The 17586-nt window shown below is 42.8% G+C and overlaps 1 protein-coding gene across 3 annotated transcripts in view; it reads left to right on the plus strand.

Annotated features, from left to right (window-relative positions):
* The first annotated feature begins 480 nt into the window (after window positions 1-480).
* Window positions 481-17586, plus strand: part of SLC44A1 (solute carrier family 44 member 1) — a 205699-nt gene continuing 188593 nt past the window's right edge. Inside the window, exon 1 of one of the 3 annotated variants that reach the window (XM_060101140.1) lies at window positions 481-818. In XM_060101140.1, the coding sequence (XP_059957123.1) occupies window positions 783-818 (36 nt within the window). In that variant the 5' untranslated portion in view covers window positions 481-782. The remainder of the gene's footprint in view (window positions 819-17586) is intronic. The other 2 variants (XM_060101139.1, XM_060101141.1) reach the window with 2 other exon arrangements.

Below are 17586 nucleotides of genomic sequence, written 5' to 3' on the forward strand. Positions count from 1 at the left end.
AGTTGCTTGTTTCTCCCTGTCTTCAATCACCTACTACTTCTCCAGGGGTTTATTGCGTTCGCTTTCCCCTGGATAAAATCATTCACCTGAGAGGTAAGAAACCAGCAGGGTCCTCGGGTTGCGCGCCTGCTGGGGAGAGCTAGCAGCTCCGCAAGCCTCGCCCGTGCTTCCCAGGTCCGGAAGCAACCCGACCCCATTTCGGCTGCGAGCCTGTCCAGCCCTCCGGCGCCCCAGCCTCAGGCGCCCTCTCGCACCGAGGTAGCGCTCTGCCTCGGTGCCACCGCTAAATGGGCTCGGCACCGCGCAGGTTCCGACGCGCGCCGAAGGGCCCGGCCTCGTTTTGGCCGCATTCGCCCGGCCGCCCGCGCGGCGCTGCACTGGGGGCGGGGAGTCTGATGGGAGAAGCGCGCGGCGCTGAGAAGGCGGCGGCCGGGGAGAGGGAGCCGGAGAGGGACTGGGCGCGGGAGGCCGGAGGCGGGGGACAGGGGGAGGCGCCGCCGCCGCCGCCCGCCCCTTTCCGCTGGGGAGCAGCTGCAGCAGCAGGAGCGGAGCGGGAGCCGCGCAGCCACTACAGCCGCCGCCGGGGGATGTGGTCGGCGCCCGCCCTGAGCCGCGCCGCCTCCTGAGTACCCGCCGCCGCCCGAGCCGCCGCCGCCGCCGCCGCCGCCGAGCCGTGTGGAGCCAGGCCGCGCCCTCCCCGGGCGCCCGCCGGCTCGCATGCCGAGGGGCTCCGGGGCGTAGCTGCGCGCCCGGCGCCGCCTCCGGGCTCCTCCGGCCCCGCCATGGGCTGCTGCAGCTCCGCCTCCTCAGCCGCGCAGGTGAGGGGCTCCCGCCTCCCGGCCGCCCGCCCGGATGCCTCCCCGCGCCGTGCCGCGGGCGCCCGCAGCCTCCCACTACCTGCGAGCGTCCCCTCAACCCACCGTGCACTCCAGAGACCCTCACTCCCGCCTCCCCCTCCCGCCTCCCCCTGTCCCGAAGATGCCCCCGCGCTGGCTCCCAGGGCTGCCGATTCGCAAGCGCCTCTGCGCGGCCCCCAGGGTGCCCCTAGCTCTGCCCAGCCCCTTGCCGACTTGGCTGCCTCCTCCCAGTGACACCTGAGCGGCCCGTCCCGCCAGCCCGCAGGTAGAGGCAATAAGGGCGTCTGCTCCCTGCCCCTGGTGGCACCCCCTTCCCTCGTCTTCCGGGCCTGGCTCCTCTCTTCCTACCTCCTTGGAGTCTTCCGCCTCCCCATCCACAGACTATTTTCTGTGCTCCCTGGAGGAGTACCCCCAGTATGGGCTGTTCACCCCTCTCCCACCTTATTACAGTTTCTGCTCTTAGATATTCTGTCCCTTTTCTCTTGCCCGCCGCCCCCCGTCCGGGTTCAAGTGTTTAAGCGGATCCCGGAGCCCTTCTACGACCCGCTTCTCCGATTCTAGCCGCTCGCCTCCCACCCCATCCCATCCCCCCTTTGTGCCTTGACCCCGGGCACCGCGGCCTCTTCTCACTCCGAGGCCCCTGCGGGAGCGCGGGGATTGGGCTGAGAAGGAGATTGGGCACCTGGTGGGTGACGGGATCGTTACGGAGACTCCCTCTTTGTTGCCAGTGTAACAGGAGGAAGAGGTGCCGAATTTAGTTTTTCTGTGTGCACTGGCTGAGTGTTGTCGCTGAGGGCTGAGATGCGGAGATTTCTCCCAGCTTCTACCCTGCCCCCATCCGGATTTCGCTAACCTCCCTCTCTTGCCGATCCGAGCCCTTAACCTGGATAGAAATGTTTAGACAACTGTGTAAGGATCAAACGTAATAGGACTTGACTGCTGGCCACTAATAACTAAGAGGACCTGTTTGTAAATTACCTAATTTAGTGGATTAGTGAGTGTATTTACAAATACGATAAAAAGCAATCAGGAATACTGCATCTAACTGTCTGGTGGTGGTGTATGAAAAATAGGCTCTGACAACGCCTGGGATGTAATCTCACAGTTTCATTAGTGTAGAATGTAACTGTGGTCTTTGATTTGTTTGTTTTGGGGGGATACAAGGGCTCTTGTTTTTAGAAATAAAGGCTGGTCCGTTCTTGGTGAAGAAAAATGCTAGTTTGGAAAAAAAAATTCCTTCAGAGATCTAGCATCTGTGATAATGCCAGAAGTGTTTTGCTGCTTCTAAATGACTATATATAACTCAGTTTTAAATAACCTGCATACTTGTTCTGAAAATATGAGATCTGTTAGAGAGAAAATGACTAGAATTGCAGATGAATGGAGGACATTTATGTTTTATTAAGTATCCATCCTATTTGTCTACTTCTTTTTTGGGTGTTTGCTTACTCTTTTTTTTGATTTGTTTTTCTTTTCCTATTAGGATCATAGTCAGGCTGACTGGTTTAGTTAGTTAAACCTTCCTGTTCAGTTAGAATAACAGAGAAAAACTATATGTAGTGGCGTTAAGAAGGAGAGGTCGGTAGACCACAGTTTTCATATTAACAGATAAAGGTGTGGAATCACACAGCACCTTTCAACTGGTCAGAGGTTTTTGGGGAGAGGGAGGAATCTAGTTGGGTGCTATTCGTCTAATATTTACTTAAATATTATTTTCACCAAAAAGGTATCTTTCCTGTTGCCTTTCTTTTAAGAATTGGGTTATTTTGCATCCTCTTTTGGAGATGAAATGCCTTTAAGACAGTATTGGATAGTTTATGGATGGCTTGTTCAGTGTTTAATCAATTAAATTTGGAAGGGATGGATGCTGGACCAAAACTCTGCTTAACAGGTCTTGCATTTGACTAGCTCCACATCTTACTTTTCAGAATGCTGTCCCATATATTTTCCTTGCTTCTTCCTCCTCTTGCAGCCACTGTTTCCTTCATGCTGTGTTCTACAGACAAGATGCATGTCATGCATTCCGAAGGGTGCATTTTTTTTCTGTGGATTCCTATAACCAATCAACAGCTGTCACATGCCTTTAAGTTCAGCTTTAGGGACTTGTAGTGTAAGTGGAGCATTGAGGTTTCGTGCCAAAGAGCTGGTCATCATTTTTTTTTTCCTTATTTGAGATTTTGGCATCATTCTTCATTTGTGAAATGTTACCAATCTGCTGCATTTTAATGCTCCTTTCAGTAGCATCACCAGTTAGGATAATATAGTATCTGTATGAGTTGTGTTGAAACAAAATAGAGGCCTCGATTGTATTTTCAGGCAGAATGTTTCTTTCATCCCTTCTACTGAATTGTAAACTTCTTGAGTATAGGAACTGTTTTTATTTTTCACATGTTTGTATCCATTGCAGTGCCTCACTGTACCTTGTACATAATAGTTGCTCAGCAGTAGTCAATGAACAGAATATAGATACACAGATTGGAACATTTGAACATTTGGCTGGCGAGTAACATTTAATATGAATCCAGTCCCGAACTATGTGCTGTTTTACTTCCATGAGCTGGTTGAGTAATGCCACCATGCCACCCTCTTCAAAGCTCAAATTTGAACTAAGTTAAAATTCACCTGCTTTTCCCACATTCCTTCCTATTCTGTCAATGGTACCATCAGTTTGCAAAATTGAGCAGGTTTTTTCTTTTCTCCTGGTGCTCCGCTCAGTGCTTATATTTTAGTTGGAGCAGTGGCTATAACATCTTAAAAGAGCTTGTCTGCAAACTCTGATGATAACCTGCACAGTACATCAAAACAATGCGCTTTGAGGTAATCTGCAGTTCAGTTTAGCTTTTCTCAGTGGTATCGTCAGCAACTTTAAAGCCCTGGCAGGTTTTATCAATGTAAATATAGTGTGTTTCCTCTTTGTAGTAGGAATTCACTTTTGAAATACATATAATTTATTTTCCCTCATAGTCTCTTGCTATGTTGTAGACTCTCATAAAAGAGTTTATTGACTTCCAAACTGCTTCATCTCTTGTAGTCTGTTCTGGAATTATTTTCATTTTCTTGGCAGTGTCTGGTTATCATAATTTGCCATCAAAATAATTATCCTGTTTTTGGATTTAGATAAAAGAAAAGCATCACATTCTATACTTACTTGTATTTTACTGTTGAAGGAGGAAATTATTGGCAAAATTATTTGTGCAGTATCATATATGTGTTTCTAAGAATCTTAAGAACTCTTAGATATATTTATAGAACTCTTATAGAACTCTTAATTATTTTTTTTATTTGTGGCCACTACAAGTTACTTGCTAATATTAGTAATTGCTCAACACAAGCCAATACATGATAGCCTTTGCCTAAAAATCTCTTTGAAGAGAACATAAAAGTGAGATAGTCATGAGTTTCTTTTTACAGCAGTAATCCTCCTTAAGATTCTTAAAATTTATTCCCAACTCTCCATAATTCGTTTGTTCTGTTATAACCTGACATAATTTCTATTCTTGTAATGTTAAACTTCAAAGTTCAGTTGTAAATCTTCAGATTTATGAAATGCTCTTTCCCATTGACAAACCAGTTTGAATGAAGGAGGCTTTTGAAAGATTACTTAGCAAATTGCCAAAAGTCTTTGTCATTAATGGCTAGATCATCATTTCTCACAGCAGCGCTTTGGAGGCCAGGAGATTTCGCAAGTGCTCTGAAGTTCTGTGTCCTTTGGTTCTAACCTTAGAAATTGTGAGAGGGATGGAGGGGAATCTTTCTGGTTGAACAAACTGCCCCTCATATCTCTCTGACTTTAGGAGAGATTGGTCTTGTCTCTGGTCTCGTCCCATGTCTTCAAATTGAGAGCTAAGTATTTAACTGTGTTTTTCTAGCTCTCATATCTTGTCTCAGGAGTAATGAAAAACAATCAAGTGGTTCACAAATACTGGTTAACTTTTGAGAATGTTAACTGTTCTTTAACAGAATTTTATTAGTACTGTAGTCTCCTTCTGCTTTGTGAACTTTGAAGTCAGAGGGTAAAAATGAAATTTGAAGAGTGTCCAGCAAAGTAGACCTGCTCTAACTGGAATTAAAAAAGCACAGCATGAAGACAATTTATTTTTTTCTTCTTCTTCTGAATACTAAGCTATTAGCATTGAAGATCCATTCCTCCAAATATGTAAATCAAAGTTAATATTAAAATTGGCTGGAAAGTAATGTAAAAATGGTGAGACTTTTTGTATACCTATTTTTCACAGCCATTTTCATGTTTTAATTTCTCTAGTAACTCTGAAGTTGACTTTACTTCCATTTTACAGGGGAGGCAGTTGAGACTTGGACATTAGTTGAGACTTGGCTGAAGTCTCAGAGCTGCTAAGGGATCAATCCAAACTTTACCCCAGGTCTTTTGAATGTGAGTCCTGTGCTTTTCTTTCTACGTTCACATACATGCTTCCCATATCATAAATTGCAGTTCATTTTATCTTTAGAAAAGGTCCACTCAATAACATTTTTAATTAAGGAATGTCCAAGTTAAAGTCATGCCTTTTTGAACTTGCTGCAGTTACTAGCTGGAGAATGACATAATGTAATACAGCAAAACTAGTCCAGTTAAAAAGTTCCCAGGCTTAACAAATACTACCAAATACTATTTGATGTGTTAATCCTATCATTTAGAAATGTTATTGGCTTAGAGGATATTTATTTATAGAAATATATTCTCTATTACTAGTAATTGGTTAGTAGCTATTTTACTGTCTCCTTCCTCTCCAACCCCCCCACCCCCCAAAAGAAGAAGTAAATATTTCAATTTCATAATTTGGCTCAGATTTTGGGGGCTCTGGTTTATCTCTATTAGAGATAAACTAGGCCTACTATCTCTCTTTTCTATTGAGCTAAACTAGAATGTAGAGATAAGAAGTAGTCTAAGGTCAGAGAGATACATTATGAGGTAGCTAGGACTAGAAACCTACTTAGTCACTTAATCTCTTGAGCTTTCTATAGTTAGTATTAATTCTTAATGTCTTAAGTCTTCTTATCTTTGCAACCTTGGCTCCACATAGGAAACACTTAGAGAACTTGAAAAAACACGGATTCCTGGGTCCTCCTTTCAGAGGTTCTGATGTCATTGGTCCAGGGGTATTTTTTAAAGTTCCCCTGGTGATTTTCATGTTCTGCCTAGGTTAAAACCCACTCTTACACACCCTTTCTTTAGATAATTCCATCTCCTTCTCTGGTTTCCATTACAATCCATATGCTGACAATTCCCAAACTGAACTACTGAACTGAAACCAATTTTTTCCTGGCCTCTGAGCTATGTATCCCCTGATTACTTAGCACTTCCACTAGAATGTCTTGTAAGCAACTCAAACTCAGCATGTCAAAACTGAACTCAAAATTTGTAGGCACATACACACACATCTTTTTCAGTATCTTTGGTTCACTGAATGATACCAGTATCCTGGTGTGGAAACTGGAAACCGGAGGCACATAGGAAACCTGCCTCTTATTATTCCGTATCTGGTCACCATATCTCGCCTCTTTTACCTTCTAAACTCCACTACCAGCCCCCTAGTTTAGGCTTCTGTCATCTCTGGCCAGAACCTTGCTTCCATATCTCCCCATATTCATTCATGCTTCCTTCTAATTTTTCTCCATACCACAGTCTTAGTGATCTCTTTAAAAAAATCCAAAGCTGTGTGGGGATTGTGTCCCCCACCTACCTGAAACCCTTTAGTGGTTTCTGATTGCTCTTAGGACAGAGACCAGAATCACGGATCCTAGCCAACGGTGCTGCTTGGGCTGGTCTCCATCTCTCTCCAGCATCATTGTCGCCTCATACCATGCTTCTCCTTACTCTTTGTGCTCGCTCCCACCTCACAGATTCTTCAGGAGACTGTATTCTTCTTTTAGAGCTTTTGCACATGCTTTTCACTTGTTTGGAAGGCTCTTTGCTTTTCTCCCTGGCCTTTGGCTGCCTGATACTCATCCTTTAAGTTTCAGCCTCAGAGTCACTTGTTTGGAAAAGGCTTCCTTGATCCTTCAAACCAGGCCATGTCTCCTCATTAAATTCTCACAGCCTTATGTATTTTCCCTATGAACACCTAAAGCAATATGCAGTTAATGTCTAGACTAGGAGTTGGCAAAACTACAGCCCATGGGCCAAATCTGGCCAGCTACCTGTTTTTGTATGGCTTGCAAGCTAAGAATGCTAAAAATGGTATCTATATATTTAAATGGATGAAAAAAATCAAAAGAAGATTTTTACATGAGAAATCTATTTCATAAAAATTGTATAAATTTGAATTTCATTGTCTGCAAATAAAGCTTTATTGATAAAACCACATGCATTCATTTATACATTGTCTATAACTGCTTTTATGCTACAGTGGCAGAGTTGAGTGGTTAGTTGTGACAGAGACCTTATGGCCTGCAAGTGTAAATATTTATTCTGTGGCTCTTAGGGAAAATGTTTACTAACCCCTGGTCTAGACTGAGTTGATGAGGAGAGGGACCATGACTGCTTTGTTCATTGCTGTTATTCTCTGTGCTTACTTGGTACCTGGTACCTGTCAGGTGCTCGTGAAATATTGGAACAAATTAGTGAATTTGTTCAAATCTCTTTCCTTTCATGGATGGATGTGGATAAACTCCAACCGTAGTGACTCTGATGTTTTAAAATTCAATATAGGGACTTCCCTGGTGGTTCAGAATCTGCCTTCCAATGCAGGGACATGGGTTCAATCCCTGCAGGGAACTAAGATCCCACATGCCGGGGGGCGACTAAACCCACATGCCACAACTACTGAGCTCAAGCGCCTTAAGGAGAGAGCCCACGTGCCGCAAACTACAGAGCCTACGCGCTCTGGAGCCCGTGCGCCACAACTAGAGAGAGAGAACCCACACGCCGCAACTAGAGGGAAGCCCGCACGCTGCAACAAAGACCCTGTGTGCCACAACTAAGACCCGACACAGCCAAAAAAATAAAAGAAATAAATTTTTTAAAAACGAAAAGTAGTTACTTATTAAAAAAATAAGTAAAATTCAATATAAAAATTTTTTTAGGGACTTCCCTGGTGGCACAGTGGCTAAGAATCCGCCTGCCAATGCAGGGGACACAGGTTCGAGCCCTGGTCCCAGAAGATCCCACATGCCACAGAGCAACTAAGCCCATGTGCCACAACTACTGAGCCTGCGCTCTAGAACCCGCGAGCCACAACTACTGAGCCCACGTGCCACAACTACTGAAGCCTGTGCGCCTAGAGACTCTGCTCCGCAACAAAGAGAAGCCACTGCAATGAGAAGCCTGCGCACCACAACGAAGAGTAGCCCCCACTTGCCGCAACTAGAGAAAGCCTGCGTGCAGAAACGAAGACCCAACACAGCCAAAAATAAATAAGTAAATTTAAAAAAAAAAGGAAAAAAAAAACCAAGGGCTTCAGTGTAAAAAAAATTTTTTTTAAGGACAAATACTTTTTTTTTTTTTTGACGGTGCCTGGCGGCTTGCAGGATCCTAGTTCCCCCACCAGGGATTGAACCCAGGCCCAGGCAGTGAAAAAGCACTGAGTCCTAACCACTGGACCGCCAGGGAATTCCATAAAAGGACAAATACTTTCGAAGAAGATTCTCAACAGAAGTTTTAACAGCAGTCTTAAGCAGTTTGTCTGTTGCAGGTATACGTCTCCTGTGTGAAGCAAGTGTACTTGTAGAGGTGTAAGTTAGGGGGTGTTTTTTTTCCCCCGATGGACTCCTCTCTGATTTCATATCAGCTGTATAGTAAGATTTACTTAAAAAAACATTTGGGGTCTTCCCTGGTGGCGCAGTGGTTGAGAGTCCGCCTGCTGATGCAGGGAAAACAGGTTCGTGCCCCGGTCTGGGAAGATCCCACATGCCGCGGAGCGGCTGGGCCCGTGAACCATGGCCGCTGGGCCTGTGCGTCCGGAGCCTGTGCTCCGCAACGGGAGAGGCCACAACAGTGAGAGGCCCACATACCGCAAAAAAAACAAACAACAACAAAAAAAAAACAAAAAAAAAACATTTGGTTGATAAACTACTGGAATTTTAAAAATAATATTACTTTTTCTTAGCTGCTCTCTATAACATCCTGCAATCAAATATTTAGACATTTATTTAATAAGGAAACTATTAAAAGCTATTTTTATCCTAATTTTTTTTTTTTTTTTTTTTTTTTTGCGGTATGCGGGCCTCTCACTGTTGTGGCCTCCCCCGTTGCGGAGCACAGGCTCCGGACGCGCAGGCTCCGGACGCGCAGGCTCAGCGGCCATGGCTCACGGGCCCAGCCGCTCCGCGGCATATGGGATCCTCCCAGACCGGGGCACGAACCCGTATCCCCTGCATCGGCAGGCGGACTCTCAACCACTTGCGCCACCAGGGAGGCCTTATCCTAATTTTTAAGGTTGCGAGATATGCTGAAGATTGCTGAACAGACCTGTTTGATTTCTGGATACATTTGTATAATGTAAAATAAGGAAAACAGCAAAAAGATGGAAAAATTGAAAATATATGTTTACTTCAAGATAGCAGGGAAGGTATTAAAGTTTGCTTCTTTTTTTTGGTAGCATTATGATAATGGTAATGATAATGATCTTGTAAGATTTTTCATTATGAATCACTTAAGATGATTCAGCTTTAAGAAATGAAAAACCTTAAATCTAAATAGCTAATACATGAAGGAAAACTTATACTATCTCTTATAAGTTGAGAGGTAGGGTGGCTTCCAGCTTGGTTAATTCAGTGGCTTGATGATGTCAACACGGACCTGAGTTGTCTCTTTTTGTCATTTAAGGAAGTTAGTTTTTCCCTCACGTAGCTCCCCTTGTGATCCCAAGATGGATGTGACTCTCACAGACTCAGGCTGAGCTGCCGGATCTCCAGTGCTTTTTCTTTCAGTAGGAGTTAGGGAGGGCTGCATACTCATCCCTAAACAGTCTCTAGCAAGGGGGAGTCAAGGGCACTCTAACTTAGACTAACCAGGATTTCCCTCTGAGTCAAGTGGAGGGTAGAGCAATACCAGAGCGAAATTAGGACTCCGCCACTAAGGCTTGGGGGTGTTGGGGAGAGTGGTGACGGAGTAGGCAGCCAATGGTATCTGCTACATAGTTTTGTCATTTTCTTCTGCCTATAAAATCACACTTGTATGGTGCTTCCTAACATTTTGCTTATAGCTCCATTATAAAACCTCACAGTTCATAGTTGAAAGTCACACAGTTATCTTCCTATTTCCCCAGTGCTACTGGTCTAGCCACTGCTGAAGCCCCGTCTTTCTCTTTTCCCCACCCCCACTGCTTCTTTCCCATTTTGAGGCAAGCATAGCTTCTGGATAAAGAAGAGCATTTAAGGTTGGAATAATGGTTAAGTAGGTAATCAGTTTTCCCACAACAGTGGGACCCAAGAGAAACTTGGGGGTTACTATAACCTCTTCCCTTTCAAGCTCTCAATTTCCTTTTCTACCTCTTCTCACTTCTTTGTGTGTTTATCTCTGTCCGATTGGTACTCATTTTTCTTTCTTTTTCCCTCCTTTCCCCTAAAGTTTTCTTTTTCATCCCTTTTCTTTCTACCCCTACCTGATGCACTTAAGGGGCGGTAATACTGAGTGGAATATACTAGCATAGAAGAGGAGAAAGAGAGTGTCTTTTTTTTCCTCCTGTTTAATTTTGGGGTTTTTTTGTTTTTGTTTTTTGGTATAGCAATAGTAAAACTGAAGATTCACTCATTATTTAGAATACCTCTATGATGTAAAGACCTCTCACAGTATAAAAATTGCTTCTTTACAGAAGGAGAATTAGTAAACTAATATGTAAATATGTTCAGTCTTGCTAATAATCAAATCAAATTAAGGGTACATAGACACCACTTTCATCTGTAACTTTGGTAGTTAACAGGATAATATTAATTGCTCATGTGGTTTCAACTCAAGTATACTTTATTGATTTGCTGAATAAATGGTATGACCCTCTTGGGACACTGTTTGATGACATACATTGAAAGCCATAAAAAAGTTGACACCCTTTAGTAATCCAAAAGTATAGTAAATGCTAGATTACATGTGGCATTATTTGTAATAGCAAAATAGTTTAAACATAATATTGCTGAGGTAAAACTTTTCTTAATATAAAATTCAGTTGAATTTAGTCTGCTATATGTGTTTCACTTCACCATCCCCAACTAAATGATCCTCCCTTAATGGGTAAGTAGCCTTCTGCCATCCTTTAAAGAAATCCTTTCCCTACTGCTGCTCTAAAAGGATATTAGAATCTGAGAATTAAACACCATCTTGTACTGGCAGGAGTGTGGGCTGTATAGCCAGACCGTATGGCTCTGTCACCAGCTGGGTTATTTGGGCCAAATTCTTTAACATTTTGTGCCTCATTTTCCCCAGCAGTAAAATGGGAACAATAATAAAACCTATCTCACAGGCTTGTAGCAAACTGCACACCCCATGAAAATATCTTAGCCATTATGATATTAATGTAAACTAAGGCTCTTAGATGTTCTCCTACCCATTAATACCCCCCTAAAAAAATCCTGTGTTTGGGTTTTGGAAAAAGGACCTCGACTTCCAAAATTTTTAAACTGTGTCTGGAAGATGAGTGTTAAGGGTGAAATGAACAGCAATAAGGAGAGGCTAAATTGGGTGGTTAGGAGTTCAGTGGAGAAGTTAAGAAAGGATGGACTAGTTGGAGAGTGGGCTTCCTGAAAATCATCCTTGATTTGGCTTTGAAGGATGGGTTTAGAAAATGTGGGAGGATAGACAGATTTTAGTATAAAGCAGGGACAAGAGAGGACATTCCAGTGAAAGGAACAGCTTGAACAAAGGCAAGGAAGCCTTTAACTGACTGCGTGTCCGTTTGCAAAGGAGACCTGGCCAGAATAAAGAGAAATGTAACATGTAGGGAAGGCTACTATTCCAAGGGGAGAGAAATGGGCAGCCATGGAGGGTTTTTCAGAGAGTGTAAGGAGGATTAATCGGAGCCTTGCCTATTCCTGAAGTGAGAGAAAGGGAAACAGGCCACCCTGGAAACCGTTCAGTAACTCGAACCAACATTGTAAATGGGAAACAGAAGAGACATTATAGAATTGAAATAGGACAGATTCTCCTGACTTAATCTGGATATGTGGGATAACGGAGAGGGATAAAACCGGTTTAGAATACTGTATAGTGGAAGAAGGGTATTATAATTGACAGACATGGGAGTTGAGATGGAGACTAGAATATGGGGAGGGGAAGATGAATTTAATTTTGTGTGAACTGAGTTTGAGATGATATTAATACTCCATGTAGCAATTTCCCATAGGCAGTTGAAGATCCAGAACTGGATTTCAGAAAATGTTCTAAGTCATATGCATAAAGGAGATGCTGTAAGGATGGGTGGTCTCCCAGGGGAAGGAAAGGGCATGGAATATGAGAGCAGACCACTGGGTTTTCCCTGCTTTCATTCCCTAGTTGTCTGCCCTCATAGAATAAATTTCATTTTATTCTTGCAACTCTGAGATGGGTATCAGTGTTAGCCCCATTTTACTGATTAAGAAACTGAGGCTTGGGAATTCCCTGGCAGTTCAGTGGTTAGGACTCGGTGCTTCCACTGCCTGGGGCCCGGGTTCAATCCCTGTGGAATCCCTAAGATTCCACAGTGTGGCCAAAAAAGAAAAAAAACAAAAACAAAGAAACTGAGCCTCCATTTGCTGCAACATGGATCGACCTAGAGATTATCATATTAAGTAATCAGACAGAAAGACAAATATCATGATATCATTTATATGTGGAATCTAGAAAAAAAAGTGATACAAATGAACTTATTTACAAACCAGAAATAGACTCACAGACATAGAAAACAAATTTATGGTTACCAAAGGGAAAAGGGGGAGGGGATAAATTAGGAGTATGGGATTAACATATACACATGACTATAAATAAGATATATTAACAACAAGGACCTACTGTATAGCACAGCAAACTATATTCAATATCTTCTAATAACCTATAATGGGAAAGGATCTGAAAAAGAATACATATATGTGTTCTGAATCACTTTGCTGTACACCTGAAACTGACATAACATTGTAAATCAACTATACTTAAATTGAAAAAAAAAAAAGAGAAACTGAGGCGTAGAAGCTTAGGCAGCTTGCCCCAAGGCCCCCAAAGTAGTGTAAAGCCTGGGGTAGTTCAAAATGTGCATTTCCTGCTGCACTGCATTCCCTTCCTTCTGCTGTACTGAGAACTATATTTAAATAGTATATTAAATGTAGCTTAGATACCACTTTTCTGTCACTGAAATTCAGAGACTGTGTGTACTATTTACTCTGGCTTTAAAGTGTATGTGTGTTTGGGTGGGGTGGGTGTTGGTTTTCAGTCAGTTTACCCTAAACCAGAGGTAAGAATGTAACAATTTGCAGCAGGGTCTGTATAAGTGGTGGTTATAAACTGAAGACTCCTGGGACCCTTAACTGCTGTGCATTTCCTCCTGGGCCCTTCTGCATTTTCTTTTAAGAACTTAAGTCTGAACAAGTCTATCATGGCAGTAAGTTTTCTAAAAGTGACTGCAATTGTGTCCTTTCCCTGTAACTCAGATTCTCAAGAATACCGTTTTCATAAGGAATATATATTTATATATTTAGTCTTTGCCCTCTGAAAGGGTTAATGTAATTGATACTAACATTATTTAATAGTATCAGTAAGGCTCAGGAGAGCAGTAAGAAAGGAAAGGGTGAAGAAAATGGCCATGGTGAGGTTGGAAGACTGTGGCACAAAAGATTTGCATGCACATGGGGATCAAATTACAAAGGCAGAGATTTTTACCACTGGAGCAAAGCTGGAGTTTTTTGTTTGTTTGAACTAAACTGCACTTTAAAACCTCAGTTGTTTTCAAACTGATTTTGCATGTGATTTTGTATTTTCATAAATTCTAAAAACTTCAAGTGTTGGAAGACAGTTCTGAAAACATCAAGTTTTAAAGTCTAGCATATTAAATATATTTTGAAACTAGCCCTACTTTTACATCAAGAAAAACGTTTCGGAATGGACATTGGTGGTAGAAGTAGATTTCAGTTATGCATGTATGGAAATAATATTTTAATAAGATACTTCATTTTAAAATTAAATGCAATTCTAGTTTTGGTGATACTTTTTAAAGGTTTAATCTGAGTTTTATAGTTTAATCTGAGTTTTATAGTTTTATAGTTTAATCTGAGAAAGTAAACCAAGACCAAGTGGAAACACACGTTTCTGTTGAGGTAGTGACAAGCAGACAGGGTAGGGAGCCTCCTGGGGTGAAGGAACATTTCCCCATAACCTGCTGCTCACTAGGCTCTCTGCTCTGTAGGTGGTGCTCCACATGCCATCCCATTTATGTAAGACTACTGTAAGCAGGGTTTCCCCAAGTACGTGCTCCTGTAGCACCAGGGCTACGAGATGGTACTCCAAGAAGGGGATCTGAGGTCAGAAAAGTTTGGGAAGTTCCTGCGCGTTCCATACCCACCCCACTCCCCCAATTTGTGGAGCCACAGTGCTTATCAGCCTGTTTAAAAGCTCCACATCCCCACACCTGAAACCAGTTTAACTTGGCTTACTTGACCTTCGGTCAGTTCATTTGTCCTTAAAATTTATTTTTTTTCATTGCATCTTGAGGAACTGTTCTCCTACAGGACACACTTTGAGAAACAGTGCTTGAAATATTCCTTCTCAATTTCCTCAAGTGAGAACAAAAGTGAGTGTAGTAGCAAGACTGTTGTTCATCAGGTAACCCTTAGTAGGAAGCGCTTAGCAGATTTGAAGCTGAGTTTGAGCACATGACAAACTTCAACATGTTCTTTACAGTATTGGCAAAATAATGTGGATAAGTATCAAGTCACTCAAGTATATTAGGAAAATGTAAAAGCCTTTCATGTGAATAATTTCTCAGATTTGTAGTTTGAGATTGCCAAGAAGTTGGGAAGGTTAAGGGTTTACAGAAGGATCCTTCAACTTTGGAACTTCAGAATAGAACTGCTGTGAGGCCAGCTGGGCCAACAGCTAGAGAGGGAACCAGCCATCTGCGCTTGGGGTTTTCTTCTCCTTTTGCCTGGGGTCTGCAGTAGAGATTACAGGGGTAGTTGTAGTTATTGCTCAGCATTCCAAATGGACATCTGCAGATGGCACCTGCTCATCGAATGCTGACTATCTTTTGTTAGAGAAAGAATCCAGGACAGAGGTGATATTACAGGGGCTAAGCAAATAATAGATCCCAAATAAATGTTTATTGAATAGATGTGGTGGGGGCATGGGGTATTCAGAGACTAGAATTTTAGTTTATGATGCTAATGATTCTTGTCAAAATTACTATTAAAGGTAACCTGTCAATGGAAGGAAATGGGAATGAACCTGAAAATTAAGCCACTATTTGAAATGTTTCAAGTTAATTCTGGTGATTTGGACCTGACCTTGTTAGCATGTGTTCCCACATTATAATGAAGTCTTGGTAAAGACATTAATACTAGCCAGTCAGGAAAAAAAAGAGCACATCATAAGCTAGAGACCAGTGGGCCTCATCAGCCCTGGCCAATAGATGTGTAAGAACAGAGGCTTACCTTTCCTGCTGCCACCTGTGCCCCGCTTCTTCTTCTTTTTTTTTTTTTTACTGGCTCACAGTACAGGATGTACAGTGAAAGCTCTTCTGGCCCATCTTCTCATACCTGCCTGGGAGCAGTGTGGGTAGAGCTACAAATTCTGCTTATTTTGTTCAAAGTGCGGCCAGAAGGTTGAAGAGCAGCCTGCAGCAATGACCCGTGCCTGTGACTGGTACCCAGGGGTGAGGGGAAGGCACTGAAAAGAAAAAAAGAAAATCAAGAATGTTAGTAGAATAAAGAGAAAATTCCAGGCTAGTCACATGCTTTGGTTAGGTTCAGCATTTATTGACCAGTACGCTGCTTAGGGTGCTAAGTACTGGATTCAACCAAGAAGGAGACTTTCCGTCTAGAAGTGTGCAGTCAGTTAACGGAGAGAAGGTGGAGGGGCATCCACAGAGTGTCGGGGCTCACCTGAGTCTCTGTTTCTTAAGTAGCCAAAAGTCACACAGTTTACAGGGTACACAGTAATACCCCGTAATACTGTTAATTTCTTAATTAAATACCGATAATTTCAGTATTTAATTGATAACTGATAATTTCTTGGTAGATTCTAAACTAAGTTTTAAAACTAAGAACTAGAAATACAAAAGTGTCCTGAGGGAACATAGACATTTTTTAAAGTAGGACCCATGTCAGCTCTTAACTGGTAAGGATGAAGTTTAGTAAACTTTGGGATAAATTTATTGTCTCTGTAGTCATGACAGTATTTTATTAGACAGAGTGAAAGAAAAAATACTGGCCTTGAGTAGAAAATAACATAAAGCTTCCCTGAAGCCTGTGGACAAGTCACACTCTTGAGGTGGTCCCGTAAAAAAGATGGGACCTATAATGTGTTTAATATTTTAATTTCCATGTTGAAATGACCAACGTTGAAGCTGAGGTGTGATTTTTTTTTCTTTGAAAGCACTAGGTTCTAGAAACTTTATTTAAAGTAGAACAAATCAAGTGTCCCTTTGCTGTTGTTCTCTAATCTCAGGTGGCTCTCTTGCAGCTCGTCTGCATCTAGTGACTGAACCACAGGTCTCTGCCCTTTCACTCTGCCAGGAAGCCCAGGTGCTCTTGCCATGGCCCTAAGGTCTCCTACCTAACTGGGCACTGTGACCTGTTTAATGTCCCACCGCCATCAAACCACAGGACCCAGAGTGGATTCTTCATTTCTTAACACCCATCACACCATGGCTTGTTTCTCTTCTGGCTTTCTCCCACTCAGACATGCATTTTCTTTTCTACTCTTTTTTTATATCTCATCTGCTTCCAAAATATTTTTTAAATTAATTAATTAATTTATTATTTATCGTTGGCTGCATTGGGTCTTTGTTGCTGCGTATGGGCTTTCTCCCGTTGCGGCGAGCGGAGACTGCTCTTCATTGCGGTGTGCGGGCTTCTCATTGCGGTGGCTTCTCTTGTTGCGGAGCATGGGCTCTAGGCACGCCGGCTTCAGTAGTTGTGGCATGCGGGCTCAGTAGTTGCGACTGGCGGGCTCTTGAGCACAGGCTCAGTAGTTGTGACGCACGGGCTTAGTTGCTCCGTGGCATACGGGATCTTCCCGGATCAGGGCTCGAACCCGTGTCCCCTGCATTGGCAGGCAGATTCTTAACCACTGTACCACCAGGGAAGTCCCTGATTTGTAATGTGTCCTAAGTACCTCAGCTGCTTCACCTACCAGTGTTTCTAGTCCCACTTCAGAAGGTACTAATTCAAAGGAGATGATTACCTGGAATCCTTTTACAGAATCCCCCAGCTGGTGGGGACTTAGAGGCCTATATTCCAGCCTACGAGGGTATGACGTCCACTAAGTAGTTTTGTTCAGGCTCTGCTTAAATATCTCCATCAGCAGAGAACTCACTGCTTCCTGAGACAGTTAACTCTACTTTCAGGTAGTTATGAGAAATTTCTTCTTTGCACAGTTGACCTCACTGTCCATATAACTTTATTGTTGCTTCTGATTCTGCACCCACTAGATATATAGAATAACTGAACAACTGAAGGTAAAACAACTGAAATCAGCCTTAATGTGTGCCAAGTTGTGTGCGTGTGTGTGTGTGTACATTTAAACTTAAAAACCCTTAGTTTATATAACCATTTCTAAGTGTCATGATTCCAGATCCTGTACTATTCTGCCCCTCCC

This window comes from Mesoplodon densirostris, chromosome 6 (genome assembly GCF_025265405.1).
Source record: "Mesoplodon densirostris isolate mMesDen1 chromosome 6, mMesDen1 primary haplotype, whole genome shotgun sequence".
NCBI lineage: Eukaryota > Metazoa > Chordata > Mammalia > Artiodactyla > Ziphiidae > Mesoplodon > Mesoplodon densirostris.